General features: G+C 30.6%; 1 protein-coding gene across 1 annotated transcript in view; it reads left to right on the forward strand.

Moving 5' to 3' along the window:
• Positions 1-1,085: 1,085 nt before the first annotated feature.
• LOC106679453 (CUGBP Elav-like family member 4) overlaps positions 1,086-18,572 on the forward strand; it is a gene marked incomplete at its 3' end in the record, with an annotated part of 264,560 nt that continues 247,073 nt past the window's right edge. The window contains exon 1 of the mRNA XM_067048492.1: positions 1,086-1,247. Coding sequence (XP_066904593.1) covers positions 1,197-1,247 — 51 coding nt within the window. The remainder of the gene's footprint in view (positions 1,248-18,572) is intronic.

Below are 18,572 nucleotides of genomic sequence, written 5' to 3' on the forward strand. Positions count from 1 at the left end.
AGAGAGAGAGAGAGAGAGAGAGAGAGAGAGAGAGAGAGAGAGAGAGAGAGAGAGAGAGATTTAGGCTGTTTTGAAGTGATTTGCTATCTTTGGTTTGAATTTTTTAGCTGTTGATGTGAGATGTGCCTATGGATGTCTTAAGTTTGCATTTATGGCATCCAGCCTTTTTCTATCCTGAAAATTTAGGTTCATTACAGCTCCAAATTGGGAATTTTGATTTACATCTCGGTGCTACCGCGAAACAGATATTTACTGACCTAGGTAGGAAAGAAACATTCTGATCCAGATACTGGCCTCCAACGTACTTAGCCATGACGTGCTTAATAGTCTTCTTTTATCTTTGTCACATCAAAACTTCTTTTTTAATGTGACAAAGACCCTACATGTATTCGATGAAGTTCTGATCTTAAAAAGAGCTGAACGAAGTTATCAATATCAAATTTAATATTATTTTTTGTAAGCGAGTTTTGGCGCTAATGTTACGAATAACCAAGATCTTCCTGCCATTAGAAATTAAATGTGTTAGTAGGTCAATATTGTGCGATATGAAGAAAAGACTTTAACCTGCAATTAAAGAGTTGATAATTTTTTTAAACAATTTGAAGGGGTCAAGCAACATCGGAAATTGCAGAAAGGTTGTTTTTTGTCTTTGTACTCAAAAGAATATGGACAACAAAGATAGTTTGTGTCTTCTCCATTACAGCCGTTTGTTATTCCTCACTTACTGAACGTTGTGGGACAGGTCAGGAAGTGAATGATTGGTTGTTGTTATTATGGTTTCGTTGTACCTGGACCCCTCGCAGATCTCCTAACCTATCGAATAAGACCCTCTTTGGTACTGATTACCACTCACAGGTCTTCCTCTTTTATTCAGACCGTGCTAAACCTTTAAAAGCCTCTCGTCCTATTATCTTTACTTTTCTGTGATTGTTTTATAAAGACGTGGAGGGGGGAGGGAACGGAGGGGTAGCCCCTGTAAATCTGTAATAAGAGAGAATTCGATCGTTTCCATTGGTGCGTGGGGGGTGGTGGGGGTGAGTGGTGGGGGGAAGTTCACCCTCCCTCGCCGGCCCAGTCCACCCCGAGCAGCGTAAGGTCTCGCACCCCAGGCCTCAAGGCACTCACACTCAGTCAGTACACTCAGTGCAATATAGTACATTTAGTAACACACTCTGGCGCTTGCTCAACCCATCCAAATGGTACAGATGATTGAGATGGTAAGGGCTGATACCCGTCCCCCTTTTATGGTGAGTCTTTTTAATTTTTCTTTACAATTTTCATGTATATTTTTATAGTACGTCAACAAAAATTTTTTTTTTTAATAACATCAAATTTACAACACTTAACAAGAAAGCAATAGCATACGCTTTTTTAAAAATGATATCATGATTCGTAAAATTGTCAATGAAGTATAATATATTATTTTTTAATCAGAAATTGAAACAGTATGCGTACTGTGAGTAAAAAAAACACCCATAATAATGTATTACGTAACATCCACAACATTGGCTGTGAGTAAAAAAAAATCTTTCATTTTCTAGGACTTCGAAAAAGTTTCTTACTTCAACAGACAAGAATCAAATAAAGATGATTTTGACCATTTATTAATCCATCATTCAATTTTTTTTTTCTCAAAAAAATTCAGAATCAGGTCAAATCAAATCATAATCATCATAGTCATAATCACTAATTTATACTCCCTTATTCTAACAACCAGTAACCTGCATTAACTCATTATAAAAAAGTCATCATACCAAGCTGTCAATTTGATATAATTAAACAAAAATGAAATTACAAAGATAATAATAAATTACAAAACATTATTTTTCGATCTTTGATAAACTAAAATATAAAAATCCATCAGTACGGAAATCTCCCAACAAACGGTATTTCATCAATTGTGTAGGAACGGTAGTTAAAATTCCATTACCTTTGAATGCAAGGACTTGTTATTTTCTGAATAATTCAGTCGTCGCTTTGATCTTTAATTATTGACTCTTGTTTTAATAAGTCCATTTCATTAAAACGATAATCTGATTATTGAAAAAATACGGTTGATAATTTAATATTTTTTATAAATTTGAAAATTGGATTCGAAATAAAACTTATCAGATGTGTGAAACATTTTTTTACTATAAGTGAAATACTGTTATATGAACACATCTATTAATTTTTCCTCGTGTAAATATCATTATAATTAGTTTATTCGAACGAATATATACAAGTTACATTTGATTGATGTAAATTATACAAACAGTACTATAAAAACTCGTAATGTAAACGACTGTTGTAGATGTAGAAAAAGAAAAACCTTTTGTTAGAGAAATTAGGTCCCACCACTCAAATCTCCCTAACTTTTGTGCCTTACATCTCTGGCCATAGGATCTCTTTGCCGCAGGCCTTTCATTTTTATTTTAATATAACCTATCTACAGAGTTATAATTTACTTTTTTTAATTTACACGACATTTAGGTCTCCAAAAATTTTATAAAAAAAATAAATTTCAATTTTTATTTTTAAATGTTATTAACAAGTTATCAAGTTATATCATTAGTTTTTTTAAAGTATTAATTGACCGTGAAATTAACCATTTCCTTTCTTATCGTATCTAAAAGTAGCCAGAAAAGTAAAAATTTATAAGAATTTTAACAATAAAATGACGTATAACAGTGTTATAAAAGAAATAAAATGGATCATATTCCACTTAATTAAACGCATTTCAATTTTCTTGAAAATGCAGTGCCTATATTTAAATACCTTCCATATTTAAATAAATGTTATTTTTTTTAACTGAAATTAACGTATTTACTATTATAAAACAACAATAACATAATTTTATAATGATTGAAGTATAATCGTAATTTATTTCTGTATTTGTGCATTTGTATTCATTCGATTTTACCAAATAAGTAAAATATTGCGATTAAATATGAGTTTTAATTACTAATAATCTAATGACAGTTTTAAAATTATTACGAATAATTGATAATTATTGTGACACATTTATCTCGAATCTAAATATGTAGGCGTGGCCGTCAAGTTGTAATTTCATCGCGCAATGGCTCATCCCGTTATCAATAACAGGTCATTGATGTTCTAGATATCGTGCTTTGACCAAGTATATCTATAAACCATTCCTAAATTCAAATTTCAGTTATTTAGATGTTTTCGTTTATTTAGCAATCCTACAAAATATTATTTTTACAATAATGACATATGATAATGATGCAGTACTGGAAATATGACATTATACAACATTAACGTAATTAATTAAATAAAAAAATAAAATAAAATTCCCGCTTTCATTAATTAATTAAATTAAAACATATGCTTCTACGTTAGATACTTAAAGAATATTAAATGAAAATTACAATTTTATTATTTTTTGTGACCTTTTTTCATACTGAATAAAACGTTATTTGTATTAGAATTAATTTAGTATTTGAGGGAATTGTCGCGTTTAAAGCCTTAAAATCAATTTGAAATGTACGTTTTCTCTCAAATATAGTGATTAGAGAAAGTTTTTTTGAAATAATTTTTTTTCTACGTTAGTTATGACCAAAAGGCGAACTTATGGGCACAAATGTATTATACTTAGATTAAATAATAACAAAGCTGATCCTACGAAAGTACTTGATTTGTAAGATTGTATTAAATACTTGTATTTAAATAACACTCTAAGATTTATTTATTTTTTTAAAGTCAACCAACAGCCATTACCAATTTTAGAGTTCATGTAGATAGGATAATTGCTAAATACGAATTGAAGAATTAGATGAATTTTACTGTCTACGTTAACAGTTAATTCTAATTTTGTTTTTATTGTTTCTTCTACGATAAAGTTCTTTAAACAAAAAAGTTTTTTTTCTTAAGTTTATAATCATATTTTTAAAGCTAGAATCTATTTTGAACTATAACCATTGAATTCATGAGCGAATGAAGTTGTTATGTGAAACATTGGAAAACGTTGAGGCTTTTTCTTTGAAAAATATTTTAAATACTTCATTCTGAATAAATAAATGTGTGTGTAGATTATTGAATGCTGTGTTAGTTTTAATGATTAAAAAAAATGTTAATTGATTATTGCCAAAGAATGTCAATGTAATGTACATTATATAATATTCAGGAGCCACATAAAAATAATTAGAAATAAAAATTATGTCCTTTTAGCGTATGTACTCGATAACAAACAAAAAAAAAAATAGAAAAAAAGATTATCCAGAGTCAAAATAATTTAAAATGGTAGATGGCCGAATGAGATAATTAAAAATGATTAACTGATTTTTTAAAACCTAAAATTGTGACAATTACAAAACTGACCCAATGGAAAATAGAAAAAAAAAATTAATTCGATTTTCATCAAATTCATATTTTTGTGACATAATATCACCATCCACTTATGTCTTGAATTATTATTTTTTGTAAAACGAGGAGTGAATGATTCAGTACTTCTTTAAATAAAAACTTCTAATTAATCATTAGACTGTCTGGTTCAAGGGTGTTAATTTCGAGAATTGTCAAAATATGGTTTCATATAATTTCATATATTTGTTTTTTACTTTTTTTTTTGGAAATTTATTAGAGCAGAATATTATATATCGATATGAAGAAAAATAGTGATGATATGATTTTTAATATATTCATTGGATTGCTCCATTTAAAAGCTTCTTACTAACAATCCTTTTAACTTTGATAATAAAAATAAAGTTTTACATTTGACCTAATTAACATTTTTTCAGGGTTGGTAGATTATTATTTATATATAAGTATAAGTGTATTTTTGTAGTGTAAAACATTGATATAAGATTAAAGAAAATATGTAAATATAAAAATCTTATATCTTAAATAAAAAAAGTTAAAATAAGAGGTGAAGCAAAACTGAAAAATGCCTTCTGGGCGTCTTATATAAAAAAAAAAAAAATTGAAACTACGCTTTGAATATCCATCATGATGGTGTAGAGATATATTGCTGTTATAAACACTTCATATTGCAATTATAAATTGTTATATTGATGTATAAATGCTTTATAATAAATAAGTTCGATAATAAAAATAAAGTTTTACATTTGACCTAATTAACATATTTTCAAGGTTGGTAGATGAAAGAACTCGTTGAGGGTTAAGGACTGATTTATTGTTTTCCTAATTGCTAGACCCAGCCAGCTTAGTTCAGAAAAAAAAAATTAGTTTGCTTGAAAAATCGTTTTAATTTTTTTTAGTTACCTCCTTTCTTAGCCCTTTGGTTGATCACTACCGGGCTATTTGGGTCAGTATGTCATCGGCTTAAGAATTAAACAAAAGAGACATCAGTGCCGAGAAATAAGTTTATTTTAATTTTAATTTTATTTCAAATGCACTTTCCACTTGTACGTACCTGTAATGAATGCTTTCAAGTTATGACGTCGAGTGATATGATCAGTAAGGAAAGGGTGATGTTGCTATGATACAGTGTATTTACAATATGTTCCACTCTAGCTAGGCTTTGATGCCGCTAACTGTAATTATTCCGAAAGCATTTGACTGTCGATAACCATCGGCCACTTCAATCTCAAAAAGGCCCCCCCCCCTTTATTGAAACTATTCAATTAACCTTTGTGACTTAAAAGCTATGGCCTAATAAGATTGTTCTGGGATGCTCTCTAGTGGCTCTGTTGTAAATTCGATATGGAGTGTATTGCTATAATTTAATAATACCAAAGGGCTCCCCTGAATCAATAGATGATGTGCAGGTAGAGGTAAATGCAATTGCAAGTGTTTAGTTCCAAGGAACTCATTTTCGAGGCTTACTCTTTGATGTTGATATTAATTGAAATTTGATTTCAGTTCTGTAAGGAGGACTGTTTATTTACAAATAACCATTCTGAAAATGTTAAAATTTACTGTCCTGTTTAAAGATGAAGTTGGAAAGAAAAATTAAATTTTGATCGGTAATTAAAGTAAATTATCTGCATATTAAAAACCATGTCCTAACTAATAACTACAAGTCACATTAAAGATTTTTTTTTACTTTTTTTATTGATCTATTATTTGCTATATTTTAACGTGCTTTATCGTCTATGAGATTACTTTTTATAATATGGGTACAATATTTCTAAAACCTTACACAACGTTATTGTTAATAATTTATGTATTTCTACTGTGATTGACAACCTTCTAGAGTAAGAAGGAAGTACTATTCACTATGTACTAAACTTGAACACCATCGTGTAAATGTAAGATTAATTATTAGAAAAAAATTAAATCTATGATATTAATTTGTGATATACTAGAGATGAATACCGATTCGAAATAATTAACTATTTAAGTGAAAAAATATAAGTAGTGCACAAACAATAAAAACCATTCAAAATTAATAATACTGTGATGACTACAGTTGCGTCTAATAGAAACACTGAAACTATCTTTAATACCTTTGAGATAATAGTCACCATCTGATATCTCTAGCTGTACGTAAGTCTACATAGTCAAATGACAAAACGCTCACAAAGCTTTGGTATTTGTATCCACTTAATTGTCGGATTGCTTTATTAAAAACACCTTCAATGAAAGCCGTATCAAGCGAATAGCACTGTTTTAATTTGGAAACAGGAGTAATTTGGATTTTTATGAAAGAAATGTTTTTTTTTTGTTTTTTTTTTGGGGGGGGGGAGAGGATAGGGGGGATAGAAATTGAAATTAATTTTCTTTTTATAACGGATTGAAACAAGAAGGTGAAATTGGTAGCAATAAACTATATTTTTGGTTGACTATTCCATCCTTACTTATCGACGTTTAATCCTGGAAAATCTTTATTACTCTAATAAGACGTTATTAGAGTTAACACATATTGATGAATTTAAAATATTATTTTTATTTCAAATAACTAAAATTTCTGTGTTACGCTGTTTAATGAATCATTCGATCTCTTAATTGATCTCTCATTTTTTAAAAATATTTATTACATGTTTATAATAAGCCGTATAATAATGTTTATTATAATGTCGATAAGTTTTTATACGTTAATATTATTTATGAATATTCTTTCATCACCACTTGTTGTTCGTCAGGGCTTTAGGGCGTAAAACCCAATGGTCATCACAGCCTATGTTATCTATTTTATTTTCTTAAATATAAATTAAAATGTGCACAAATTGATTATTTAAATCTTGTACAATAAGTTATTCCTTCTTTAAAAAAATTAATACCAATTTTATGTTGTTTTTTTTTTTCATTATCATTCAGGTCCCACTCCTAATCTAAAAATATTATAATTATACAAGTCAAATAGATGTTAAAAACAATATTTTAAGTATAAATGAAATTATCGGAATGACATGATCACATATATTTTTTTTATATTAATATACTGATTTCTAATAGAATATTACTTTTTTATTATTGTTAGCATATTAATATTTTTTTCGTTCAAAGGATACTAGAAATTGGTGTAAACAGATATTTTTTCATAACATTTTACTATACAGTCTCAAAATTTCTAAGTGATTTAATTTTTAGTTAAGTATGGTACTGGGTCAAATCATCCTCCTGAAAACAAGCGAGTGCTAATTAAATTAAGAACTACCCCAGTTCTTCGGCGTACCCCTCACCCTCCGACATATCCCGTATCCTCTTCAGTGAAGTCAGCCTTGTATCTTCTCCAGCAACTGGTGCCAGGCCTATCGATGTCTTTTCCACATTATTACTCCTAATCTACACTAGTTTATGTAAATCATTGTAGACTCTAACAACCAACTTTGTAATATCCATCAAGCTAGTATATCAATTTTGTCTTTTTAGTATATTTCTTTGTAATATATTGAAATATTTGTTTTTAGTGTGTAGACTGAAATTGATTGTAAAAGAAAACTGTGGGAAAAAAAATGTTTTCTTTCTATTTTATTATATCATGTAAAAATATGTAATTTATATATGTCCGATCACGAATTGATTAGTATGCTGTGTGTGTAGCAACCTGGTGTATTTGGGAAGCATGAATGAATAAAGCATATCTCTCTCTCTCTCTCTCTCTCTCTCTCTCTCTCTCTCTCTCTCTCTCTCTCTCTCTCTCTCTCTCTCTCTCTCTCTCTCTCTCTCTCTCGTGAACTACCTAGAGGTATCTATTTTCTACAATACACCTTGTTTCAATCTTATTCATTAATTTGTTTAATGTAAATTGTTTGAAATTAATTAATTTTTTTTATGATTTATTGTTTTTGTTTTTTTAAGTTTCTATTTTTTTATTTAATTAAAAATTTCAAATACCTATGAGGTAGGAAATTTATTTGAAAAACTCATAAATCATTACTTTAAATACCGAAACTAATTATTCACAAAATATTTCAGTTTTAATTAGTTATGCCGTAAATTATACTCATTGAGTATATCATACTTATATATAGGATAAACGGACATTGAAAGAATGAAACCTTGTTCAGTATAATAAATATTTGATGTTTTCTTGATGCTGTATCTCGTATAAGTATATAGATAATAGGAGATAGGTGCTTATACATTTTGAGGATCTCATTAATAAAGAAAATCGTCCAAACATTTCAAGCTTTTACTTTGTGAAAAGGTGGAAAAATATTTCTAAAATGCTCCATATAATTAGAATAATACATTACTACTAAATACATGAATGCTACTTTTGTTTAGAACTCAAAAATGAAGGATAAATTCTAAAAAAAAAATTATAATAATTATTAATTCTATTACCAGATACTGATTTCATTTTATCAATTATTTATTTACCCCCTGTGCCCATTTTCTGGATCCTCCAATGTATCCTAATAATCCTTATACTAAGTAAAAAATTATTTGTGAGATCAATAGGTTATACTTTAGTAATAGTTATATCTGTGACGGATGCCATCTTTGAGGTATAAAAAAGTAATATCAGCAGTTGACCTTGTAATGAATAAATAACTTAACTCGATCGAGGTTGTAACGAAATTTAAATTGAGAAACAGCACAAAAGGATCATTTTAAATAAATTAAAATGTGATTTAAAGAACATGGATTTTCAATTTTGTGGATTGATATTATTTTGTTATTTAAATGAGTTGAGTGACCTTGAGTGCGGTGGGGGTTTGCACAAGGGGAAAGACTGTAATGCCTAACCCCTCTCTTATCATGAGTACTCTTTAATTTAAAAAAAATAAATATTCAGATTATTGATAATATTTTAGATTCTTAAATTGTTATTTTGATGCTATTATGTATTATTTTTCCTTAGTGTACTAGTTTTAAACTAGTAAATTTAATTATATTTTGCTGGACGTTTTTAGTATTTCCTTTGTCATAAATTGATTTTTATCTGTAAGCATGATTTAGCAAATCCATAAATTTATTATCTTCTTGAAGGATGAAACTTTAACAATTAGTATTGGTTTTTGTGGTTCCAGACCCAGAAATCAGCCGCAGTTTAAATATTGATAATTGACAGAGGTAACCTTCTTGTTAATTATATCATATTTCTCTTATCACAAATTAAACAATATTTTCATCTAAACTAAACTGTAAACTACTTACTTATACTGAAAACATGAGCTTACAGTCAACAACGCACTGCGAATTGAATAATCGGATTTATATCCAGAGCGTGAATAAGATATTAAATGTCAAAGTTCAGATTCACATCATTGCAAGCTATCGAACCGTAACAGATATTATAAGAAGTCTCCTAGAAACAAGTAAAAAGGTCAAAACATGTAAAAATGTAACGGTCCTGCTTGATAAATTGATGCATAAATCAGTCCACGAATAACTCAAGTTTTCCATTACTTATCAGATAATCACTTAATTATGTACTTAAGTGACTTTCCTATCACATGACTTCAATCCAGGTATACATAAGTAAGGCAAGAGAAGGACAACACTGACATCCAAATGTGAAGAATTTATGCGATCTGTCTCCACTGAACTTCAAAAACTGATTTTTTTTTTTTTTTAAATGTTTGTATTTGAATTAAAAATTATTTTATAACTTGAAAAATAAACAATTTAGCTTACTATTGCATCTAATAATGCAGACTCAACATTTTTTTTTAGAATTTCTATCCAAGATTAGTTTTTGTAAGCAAGTTAATTATTATAACAATCGTACATATATTTTTTACGGTACTAGAAACACCTTTTCCTGCTCTCAGCGGTGATGGATTTTGAGGAATGTGATATCAAACGAAAGAGAATTTCATGAAGGTTTGATGAATCTCAATTTCGATTCTAGAATTCTTACTAAAACATCCATAGAAGTCATTGAAAATGTGAGAGGCTTAAAAACTGCGACAGAGATCAACTGAAAAATCAACTGATCGAAAATTTTCAAATTTAATTTTATAGATTTCGAAATAAATATCTATACCCAAGTGCATAAGTATTGGTCCCTGTGGCTTAAAGGCCAAAAATAAAGCGTTTTTAAGATGCTGCATGAATTAGGTACGGGTCAAATCATATTCAAAGACAGCGCCATTGGATTGTTATGTGACGACTGAGCCAATTGCATAGTCGTTTTTATTATTGATAGCTGAAATTATTCATCTAGATAGCGTCAATGTTTTGAAACAAGTTGAGCTCAAGATCCTGAAAATTATTGGGGTTTGTCTGTCCTGTGAATATATAACAATATTTTTGAACTAAAGAATTAACAGATTCATAGGTTTTATTTCTCATCTTACATTTTGACCTGCAACATTGAAAAAAATACTGCACTAACATGTTTCTCAATATGAAAGGCTCAATTGATTTCCATTTTCCATGTCTCAAATTCAGACACACGGGTTCCTACAAAAATTCGTAGCCTGCCTAAAATGAGACCTCATAGCTAGACCATAGATGAACGGACGACCTATACAATAGCGTATACAATTCAGGGTTAATATAATTTTAGGAATAGCTGAATCTTAACAGTAAAACTGGAGGAATGTTTTCCAGGGGAGCAACGTAATTATTCCGCAACGTACGTATTACGTACATTGTGGTTACTTTGTAACAATCCTACGAGCTTTAGGACAGTCAGTGGGAAGATACCACGTAATATCTTTTGTATATATCCAATTACAAATGAAATCAAACTTTTTTATTTTGTAAAATGCGCTAATATTAAAGCAAAGCGGTGGTATGTTATTTATCAGTATATGAACTATGTTTGTGTGTATACCTATATATATGGAGTGATGAGAAATATATATTTGTGGATCTTAATCGTCAGTTAATAATACAACTTGAGGCTGATTATTATCTTGCTTCAATATAGTTCTCATATTGACTGATCTTCAAGACCCATAAAAATACATATTATTAACTGTTAAAAGTTTTCAATATATGTATATACACAGACAACCTTTATTACTTATTATAGTAGGTAGATGGTGAGGTGCCTATAGTGCAGACACGCATGAAGATTGTGGAGTTTAAGGGCCGGAAAATTAAAGTCTCTCGGCCTAGCTTATCCCCTGCCTAAATCGATTTCTTCCATCCTCTTTCTCTCTCCCATCTACTCGCTAATGTTCGTCCGAATCATTGTGTCAGAATATATATTCATAATTATTGTCTGGATAGGAATTTAAAAAAGGAAGGTTTAAACGCCGAAACATGACAAATAATGACGTACAAATTAAAAATTTTTTTCTTCAACGATAAAAAATATTTTAAAGAATGCCACTATTAAAAATCTAGAAAATAAATCTACGTAATCGAAAGACTGTTAGTTGTTATCGTTTTACTGTTAAGATTTAGCTATTCCTAAACTTATAGTAACCCTGAATTGTACATGCTGAGATCTTGTAGCTAGATCATAGGTCATCCGTTCATCTCTGGTCTATGAAGTCTCATATTAGGCAGGCTCTGAATTTCTTCACAGACGATCCGCCCTAAAATAGAGACAGCGACTCACACATACACCTACTTACTGAAACCCATTTAGACACATGCTTCACACATATTCGGGACAGCTAAATAAAAACTCACATAAACAACCTACAAACATTTTAATAAAAAAACTACGTCAGAATACTCAATCTCCATAGCACGTAATTAACAAAACACTGCACACATACCTTCTGTACAAGACCACGTTAATACATCATACAAGATATTTCATGACTTGAACTAAAAAGGAGCTGGATGAGGGATCTCTTTAGCTAACTTATGAAATCAATTAACATCAAGAGGAGGGTAGCTGTCTCTTCATGCCACTCGTGCCATTGTAATTTTGCAACATATCATGTTTTCTCATTCCCTTTAATATGAAGACTGATGTGAATGAATAAAAAAAGTCGATAAAGAAATTTAAAAAAAAAATTAAACTCAACTTTTCGCGCCTTTACGCAGATTACGTTTTTTGTGTTATTATCTCTTATGAGATTGTGACATGTCGTACAACGACCCAGCTACTCGATTTTCTATTTGAAAAGTCAGATAAGTAAGACTACCCCGGAGGGTGGTCGCAAAGGGTTTCACGCCCTTGTTAAATTTTTGGTACCTTTTAAATATTGCTCCATTAAACTATCTTAAGTCTCCTCTTCCTGTTTGACGTAAATATTTCAAAAGTGATATAGGATCGTTGCCGCCTAGAGATCTTAGTTGGGCGGCCGGGAAGGATGCATATATACATAAGTATACATAATTATTGATTAATAAAACTATTAAACGATTAGGGGATAGCAAAGTTCATCGTGCGGTATGAAATCGAACATGTACTAATCTGCCTGCAATGAAGGGCCGGACCTACATTGGGCTACGTATGAATAGGGATTGAAAGGAGCGGTTTTGGAGGGTACCTGTAGGTTCAAATATACGAGGGATAAATCCCTAATCCTGCTCCTTGCGGGGCTATTGTTGAAGGGCTATGAGGAAGGGTTAGCCGATTGTTTAGCCTCCCTCACTATTATCAGTTGAATCGGGGGGTCCGATCCTAGGATTACCTTCTCACGTATCTCCGTTGCCCAGTCGCGAGGTCTAATGCCTCTTTAGCTCCTCTCTCCGACATTGTAATGTTTTTTATCATTCATAATACCTCTCGGGCCATATTGCTAGAGGATTCATCTTTGGGATCTGTATTTAAGGCAATACTTATTCGCTTTACGCCATAAACGTTATGCTGGGTAAATGTCTGAGAAATATTGATAACAATGTTTTATGTAATCTTTCAACAACTATCTAAAGTAAAAGAATCTGAAAGACAGAAGAAAGTTTAATAGTTTTATTAATCAATAATTATGTATACTTATGTATATATGCATCCTTCCCGGCCGCCCAACTAAGATCTCTAGGCGGCAACGATCCTATATCACTTTTGAAATATTTACGTCAAACAGGAAGAGGAGACTTAAGATAGTTTAATGGAGCAATATTTAAAAGGTACCAAAAATTTAACAAGGGCGTGAAACCCTTTGCGACCACCCTCCGGGGTAGTCTTACTTATCTGACTTTTCAAATAGAAAATCGAGTAGCTGGGTCGTTGTACGACATGTCACAATCTCATAAGAGATAATAACACAAAAAACGTAATCTGCGTAAAGGCGCGAAAAGTTGAGTTTAATTTTTTTTTTAAATTTCTTTATCGACTTTTTTTATTCATTCACATCAGTCTTCATATTAAAGGGAATGAGAAAACATGATATGTTGCAAAATTACAATGGCACGAGTGGCATGAAGAGACAGCTACCCTCCTCTTGATGTTAATTGATTTCATAAGTTAGCTAAAGAGATCCCTCATCCAGCTCCTTTTTAGTTCAAGTCATGAAATATCTTGTATGATGTATTAACGTGGTCTTGTACAGAAGGTATGTGTGCAGTGTTTTGTTAATTACGTGCTATGGAGATTGAGTATTCTGACGTAGTTTTTTTATTAAAATGTTTGTAGGTTGTTTATGTGAGTTTTTATTTAGCTGTCCCGAATATGTGTGAAGCATGTGTCTAAATGGGTTTCAGTAAGTAGGTGTATGTGTGAGTCGCTGTCTCTATTTTAGGGCGGATCGTCTGTGAAGAAATTCAGAGCCTGCCTAATATGAGACTTCATAGACCAGAGATGAACGGATGACCTATGATCTAGCTACAAGATCTCAGCATGTACAATTCAGGGTTACTATAAGTTTAGGAATAGCTAAATCTTAACAGTAAAACGATAACAACTAACAGTCTTTCGATTACGTAGATTTATTTTCTAGATTTTTAATAGTGGCATTCTTTAAAATATTTTTTATCGTTGAAGAAAAAAATTTTTAATTTGTACGTCATTATTTGTCATGTTTCGGCGTTTAAACCTTCCTTTTTTAAATTCCTATCCAGACAATAATTATGAATATATATTCTGACACAATGATTCGGACGAACATTAGCGAGTAGATGGGAGAGAGAAAGAGGATGGAAGAAATCGATTTAGGCAGGGGATAAGCTAGGCCGAGAGACTTTAATTTTCCGGCCCTTAAACTCCACAATCTTCATGCGTGTCTGCACTATAGGCACCTCACCATCTACCTACTATAATAAGTAATAAAGGTTGTCTGTGTATATACATATATTGAAAACTTTTAACAGTTAATAATATGTATTTTTATGGGTCTTGAAGATCAGTCAATATGAGAACTATATTGAAGCAAGATAATAATCAGCCTCAAGTTGTATTATTAACTGACGATTAAGATCCACAAATATATATTTCTCATCACTCCATATATATAGGTATACACACAAACATAGTTCATATACTGATAAATAACATACCACCGCTTTGCTTTAATATTAGCGCATTTTACAAAATAAAAAAGTTTGATTTCATTTGTAATTGGATATATACAAAAGATATTACGTGGTATCTTCCCACTGACTGTCCTAAAGCTCGTAGGATTGTTACAAAGTAACCACAATGTACGTAATACGTACGTTGCGGAATAATTACGTTGCTCCCCTGGAAAACATTCCTCCAGTTTTACTGTTAAGATTCAGCTATTCCTAAAATTATATTAACCCTGAATTGTATACGCTATTGTATAGGTCGTCCGTTCATCTATGGTCTAGCTATGAGGTCTCATTTTAGGCAGGCTACGAATTTTTGTAGGAACCCGTGTGTCTGAATTTGAGACATGGAAAATGGAAATCAATTGAGCCTTTCATATTGAGAAACATGTTAGTGCAGTATTTTTTTCAATGTTGCAGGTCAAAATGTAAGATGAGAAATAAAACCTATGAATCTGTTAATTCTTTAGTTCAAAAATATTGTTATATATTCACAGGACAGACAAACCCCAATAATTTTCAGGATCTTGAGCTCAACTTGTTTCAAAACATTGACGCTATCTAGATGAATAATTTCAGCTATCAATAATAAAAACGACTATGCAATTGGCTCAGTCGTCACATAACAATCCAATGGCGCTGTCTTTGAATATGATTTGACCCGTACCTAATTCATGCAGCATCTTAAAAACGCTTTATTTTTGGCCTTTAAGCCACAGGGACCAATACTTATGCACTTGGGTATAGATATTTATTTCGAAATCTATAAAATTAAATTTGAAAATTTTCGATCAGTTGATTTTTCAGTTGATCTCTGTCGCAGTTTTTAAGCCTCTCACATTTTCAATGACTTCTATGGATGTTTTAGTAAGAATTCTAGAATCGAAATTGAGATTCATCAAACCTTCATGAAATTCTCTTTCGTTTGATATCACATTCCTCAAAATCCATCACCGCTGAGAGCAGGAAAAGGTGTTTCTAGTACCGTAAAAAATATATGTACGATTGTTATAATAATTAACTTGCTTACAAAAACTAATCTTGGATAGAAATTCTAAAAAAAAATGTTGAGTCTGCATTATTAGATGCAATAGTAAGCTAAATTGTTTATTTTTCAAGTTATAAAATAATTTTTAATTCAAATACAAACATTTAAAAAAAAAAAAAAAATCAGTTTTTGAAGTTCAGTGGAGACAGATCGCATAAATTCTTCACATTTGGATGTCAGTGTTGTCCTTCTCTTGCCTTACTTATGTATACCTGGATTGAAGTCATGTGATAGGAAAGTCACTTAAGTACATAATTAAGTGATTATCTGATAAGTAATGGAAAACTTGAGTTATTCGTGGACTGATTTATGCATCAATTTATCAAGCAGGACCGTTACATTTTTACATGTTTTGACCTTTTTACTTGTTTCTAGGAGACTTCTTATAATATCTGTTACGGTTCGATAGCTTGCAATGATGTGAATCTGAACTTTGACATTTAATATCTTATTCACGCTCTGGATATAAATCCGATTATTCAATTCGCAGTGCGTTGTTGACTGTAAGCTCATGTTTTCAGTATAAGTAAGTAGTTTACAGTTTAGTTTAGATGAAAATATTGTTTAATTTGTGATAAGAGAAATATGATATAATTAACAAGAAGGTTACCTCTGTCAATTATCAATATTTAAACTGCGGCTGATTTCTGGGTCTGGAACCACAAAAACCAATACTAGCGATGAGCGCTAGCAGATATCTGTACGTTGAATGGTTCCTGAGATATAATTTTTCATAAATCAAACTTACTGTTCGAACAACTATAAATCAATTTATTTTAGCAAATATCCTGAAAACTACTAATCCTAAAAAGATAAACGTCATAAAATACTTTATAGTCCATTAAACTAGCTTTAATTTGTGTGCTAATAGACATTAATACGTCGAATAATGTTTGAGATAAAAATCTTTGAAAATAATTTCACTAAATACTAATCTTTCAGTACATTTTTACGAAATGTTGCTTTTTAAAAAGATATATCTTGAGAACTATTGAACGTAAATAATTCTATTAGATCTAATATTCTAGCAAATTTATTCTAATTTAAATAATGTTTTTTTAGTTTTTGTAGTGTAGTTTTAAATATATAGAGGTTCGAATGAATTTTTAGGCGTTTTGTATTAGCCCATATTTTTTATTCCCCCTACCTATAGTTGGCAGACTCATAAATTTTGACTAGTAATAGTACATAGTTTTCAATAAAGTAATCAAAAATGTGGGTGAAGTAACTGCCTTTTTTTCCTCCCAGCTCATGTACTATTAAAAGATGTATTTCCATCCCGAACGAATTAGAAATTTGGCACGATCTTATAATATACTTCTCCTTAATATTCCATAAATACGTAAGTTAAAGTAAAAGGAAAGCAGTTATGCTTGGGTGAGACTAATTTTTCTTAAGAGGTCGAATATTTTGTATTTTTATTTAAAGAAACGTTTTGATCTATTGATAAAATTTAATGACCTATATTTTCTCCACAATAAAAGTATAAGAACAATACAAACCGTAAATACCACTAGGGACAAAAAACAGGCAGGTGGTCAATGCATTAGAGAAAGCTCACTAAAAATTTATAGAAAAAGCCAGAGGGCGGACTTGGACTGGTTAAAAGGCTCCTTTGAAGCAGAACGAACACGTGGCTTCCCCCCCCCTTCTAAACTAGAATCGTTGACCGTCAATTTTTAACACTTCCGGTCAATGGCAGTCAATCAAGTAGCTCTATAATCGATACTAGGAGCGCCAGTCCCCCGGTTTCGTGTCTGGAGGTGTCTCTCCAAACCCTCAAATCAACTTAATGAGGGACTATGTTTTAATGAAGGTTAGCAGTCCACTTAGCCTTACAGCTAACAGACCCATAAGTGGGTTCCATCCAAGAGTAGATAAGAGAAGTTATTTTGACGCACGGGACAATATATATTACCAAAATTTCGATTACAATTGATTACAATTCAAAAAAACGCCTGTGCACGCCAATCTTTAAAGTTTGACCTCAGCGTTTACATTAACAGAAATATGAATTTTGTCACTCAAAAGTTATGTATATTTTTTCAACATTATATTAATGTATTAAATTACCTCCAAATATGAACTATTCTATATTTTGCTTGTATAACGTTTCCCGACAATTGTTCCATACTTGTGCATCTTTGTATCCTTCAATTGTAACAATTAAGTTATTCTTATCAACAATTTGTATCTATTTTATATGTGTATATTTAAGATTCTTTTAACCATATTTACCACGCATTCATCTATCTCTGTAGCACAAAGCAATGCTCTATATTAGGCATTAGCTGTTTCCACATAAAAATATGTCCAATATGCATTTTTTACCTCCCTATTAACATGTCCAATTTTATTCCATTGTGTAATATAAGTTAAAAATTATGATTTTTTATGATTAGGAAATTTTATTACCAGATATTTTCCCTGTTTTTTAAAATATTTATATGGCCAATCTTTTTAATATTAAAAAATTTAGAATTTAGGCAGGTTCTCTGTGAATTTTGTTTATTTTTTATTATAACTTGTAAGTTGTAAACCGTTGAAAGTTAAATGTCTACTCTTTTAACCTACATTAACATCATTTAGATGTCCCCATAAAGTAGATACTTATGGCCTCAAAATTTTTATTAATTAATTATATAGGAGAATTTGAATTTTCAATTAATTAACCTATTTTTGTCTTCCTTGTTTCCTCTAATATAGATTCGTTTAATTGAACATTTCAATTACCATTATCAGATTATTTTAAACTATTTAGACTTTATTTTATGTTATTTGGGTCGATGTTTTGATATTTATCAGGGTT

The sequence above is a fragment of the Halyomorpha halys genome, unplaced genomic scaffold (assembly GCF_000696795.3).
Source record: "Halyomorpha halys isolate HHAL.00 unplaced genomic scaffold, Hhal_1.1 Scaffold205.1, whole genome shotgun sequence".
Taxonomy (NCBI): Eukaryota; Metazoa; Arthropoda; class Insecta; order Hemiptera; family Pentatomidae; genus Halyomorpha; species Halyomorpha halys.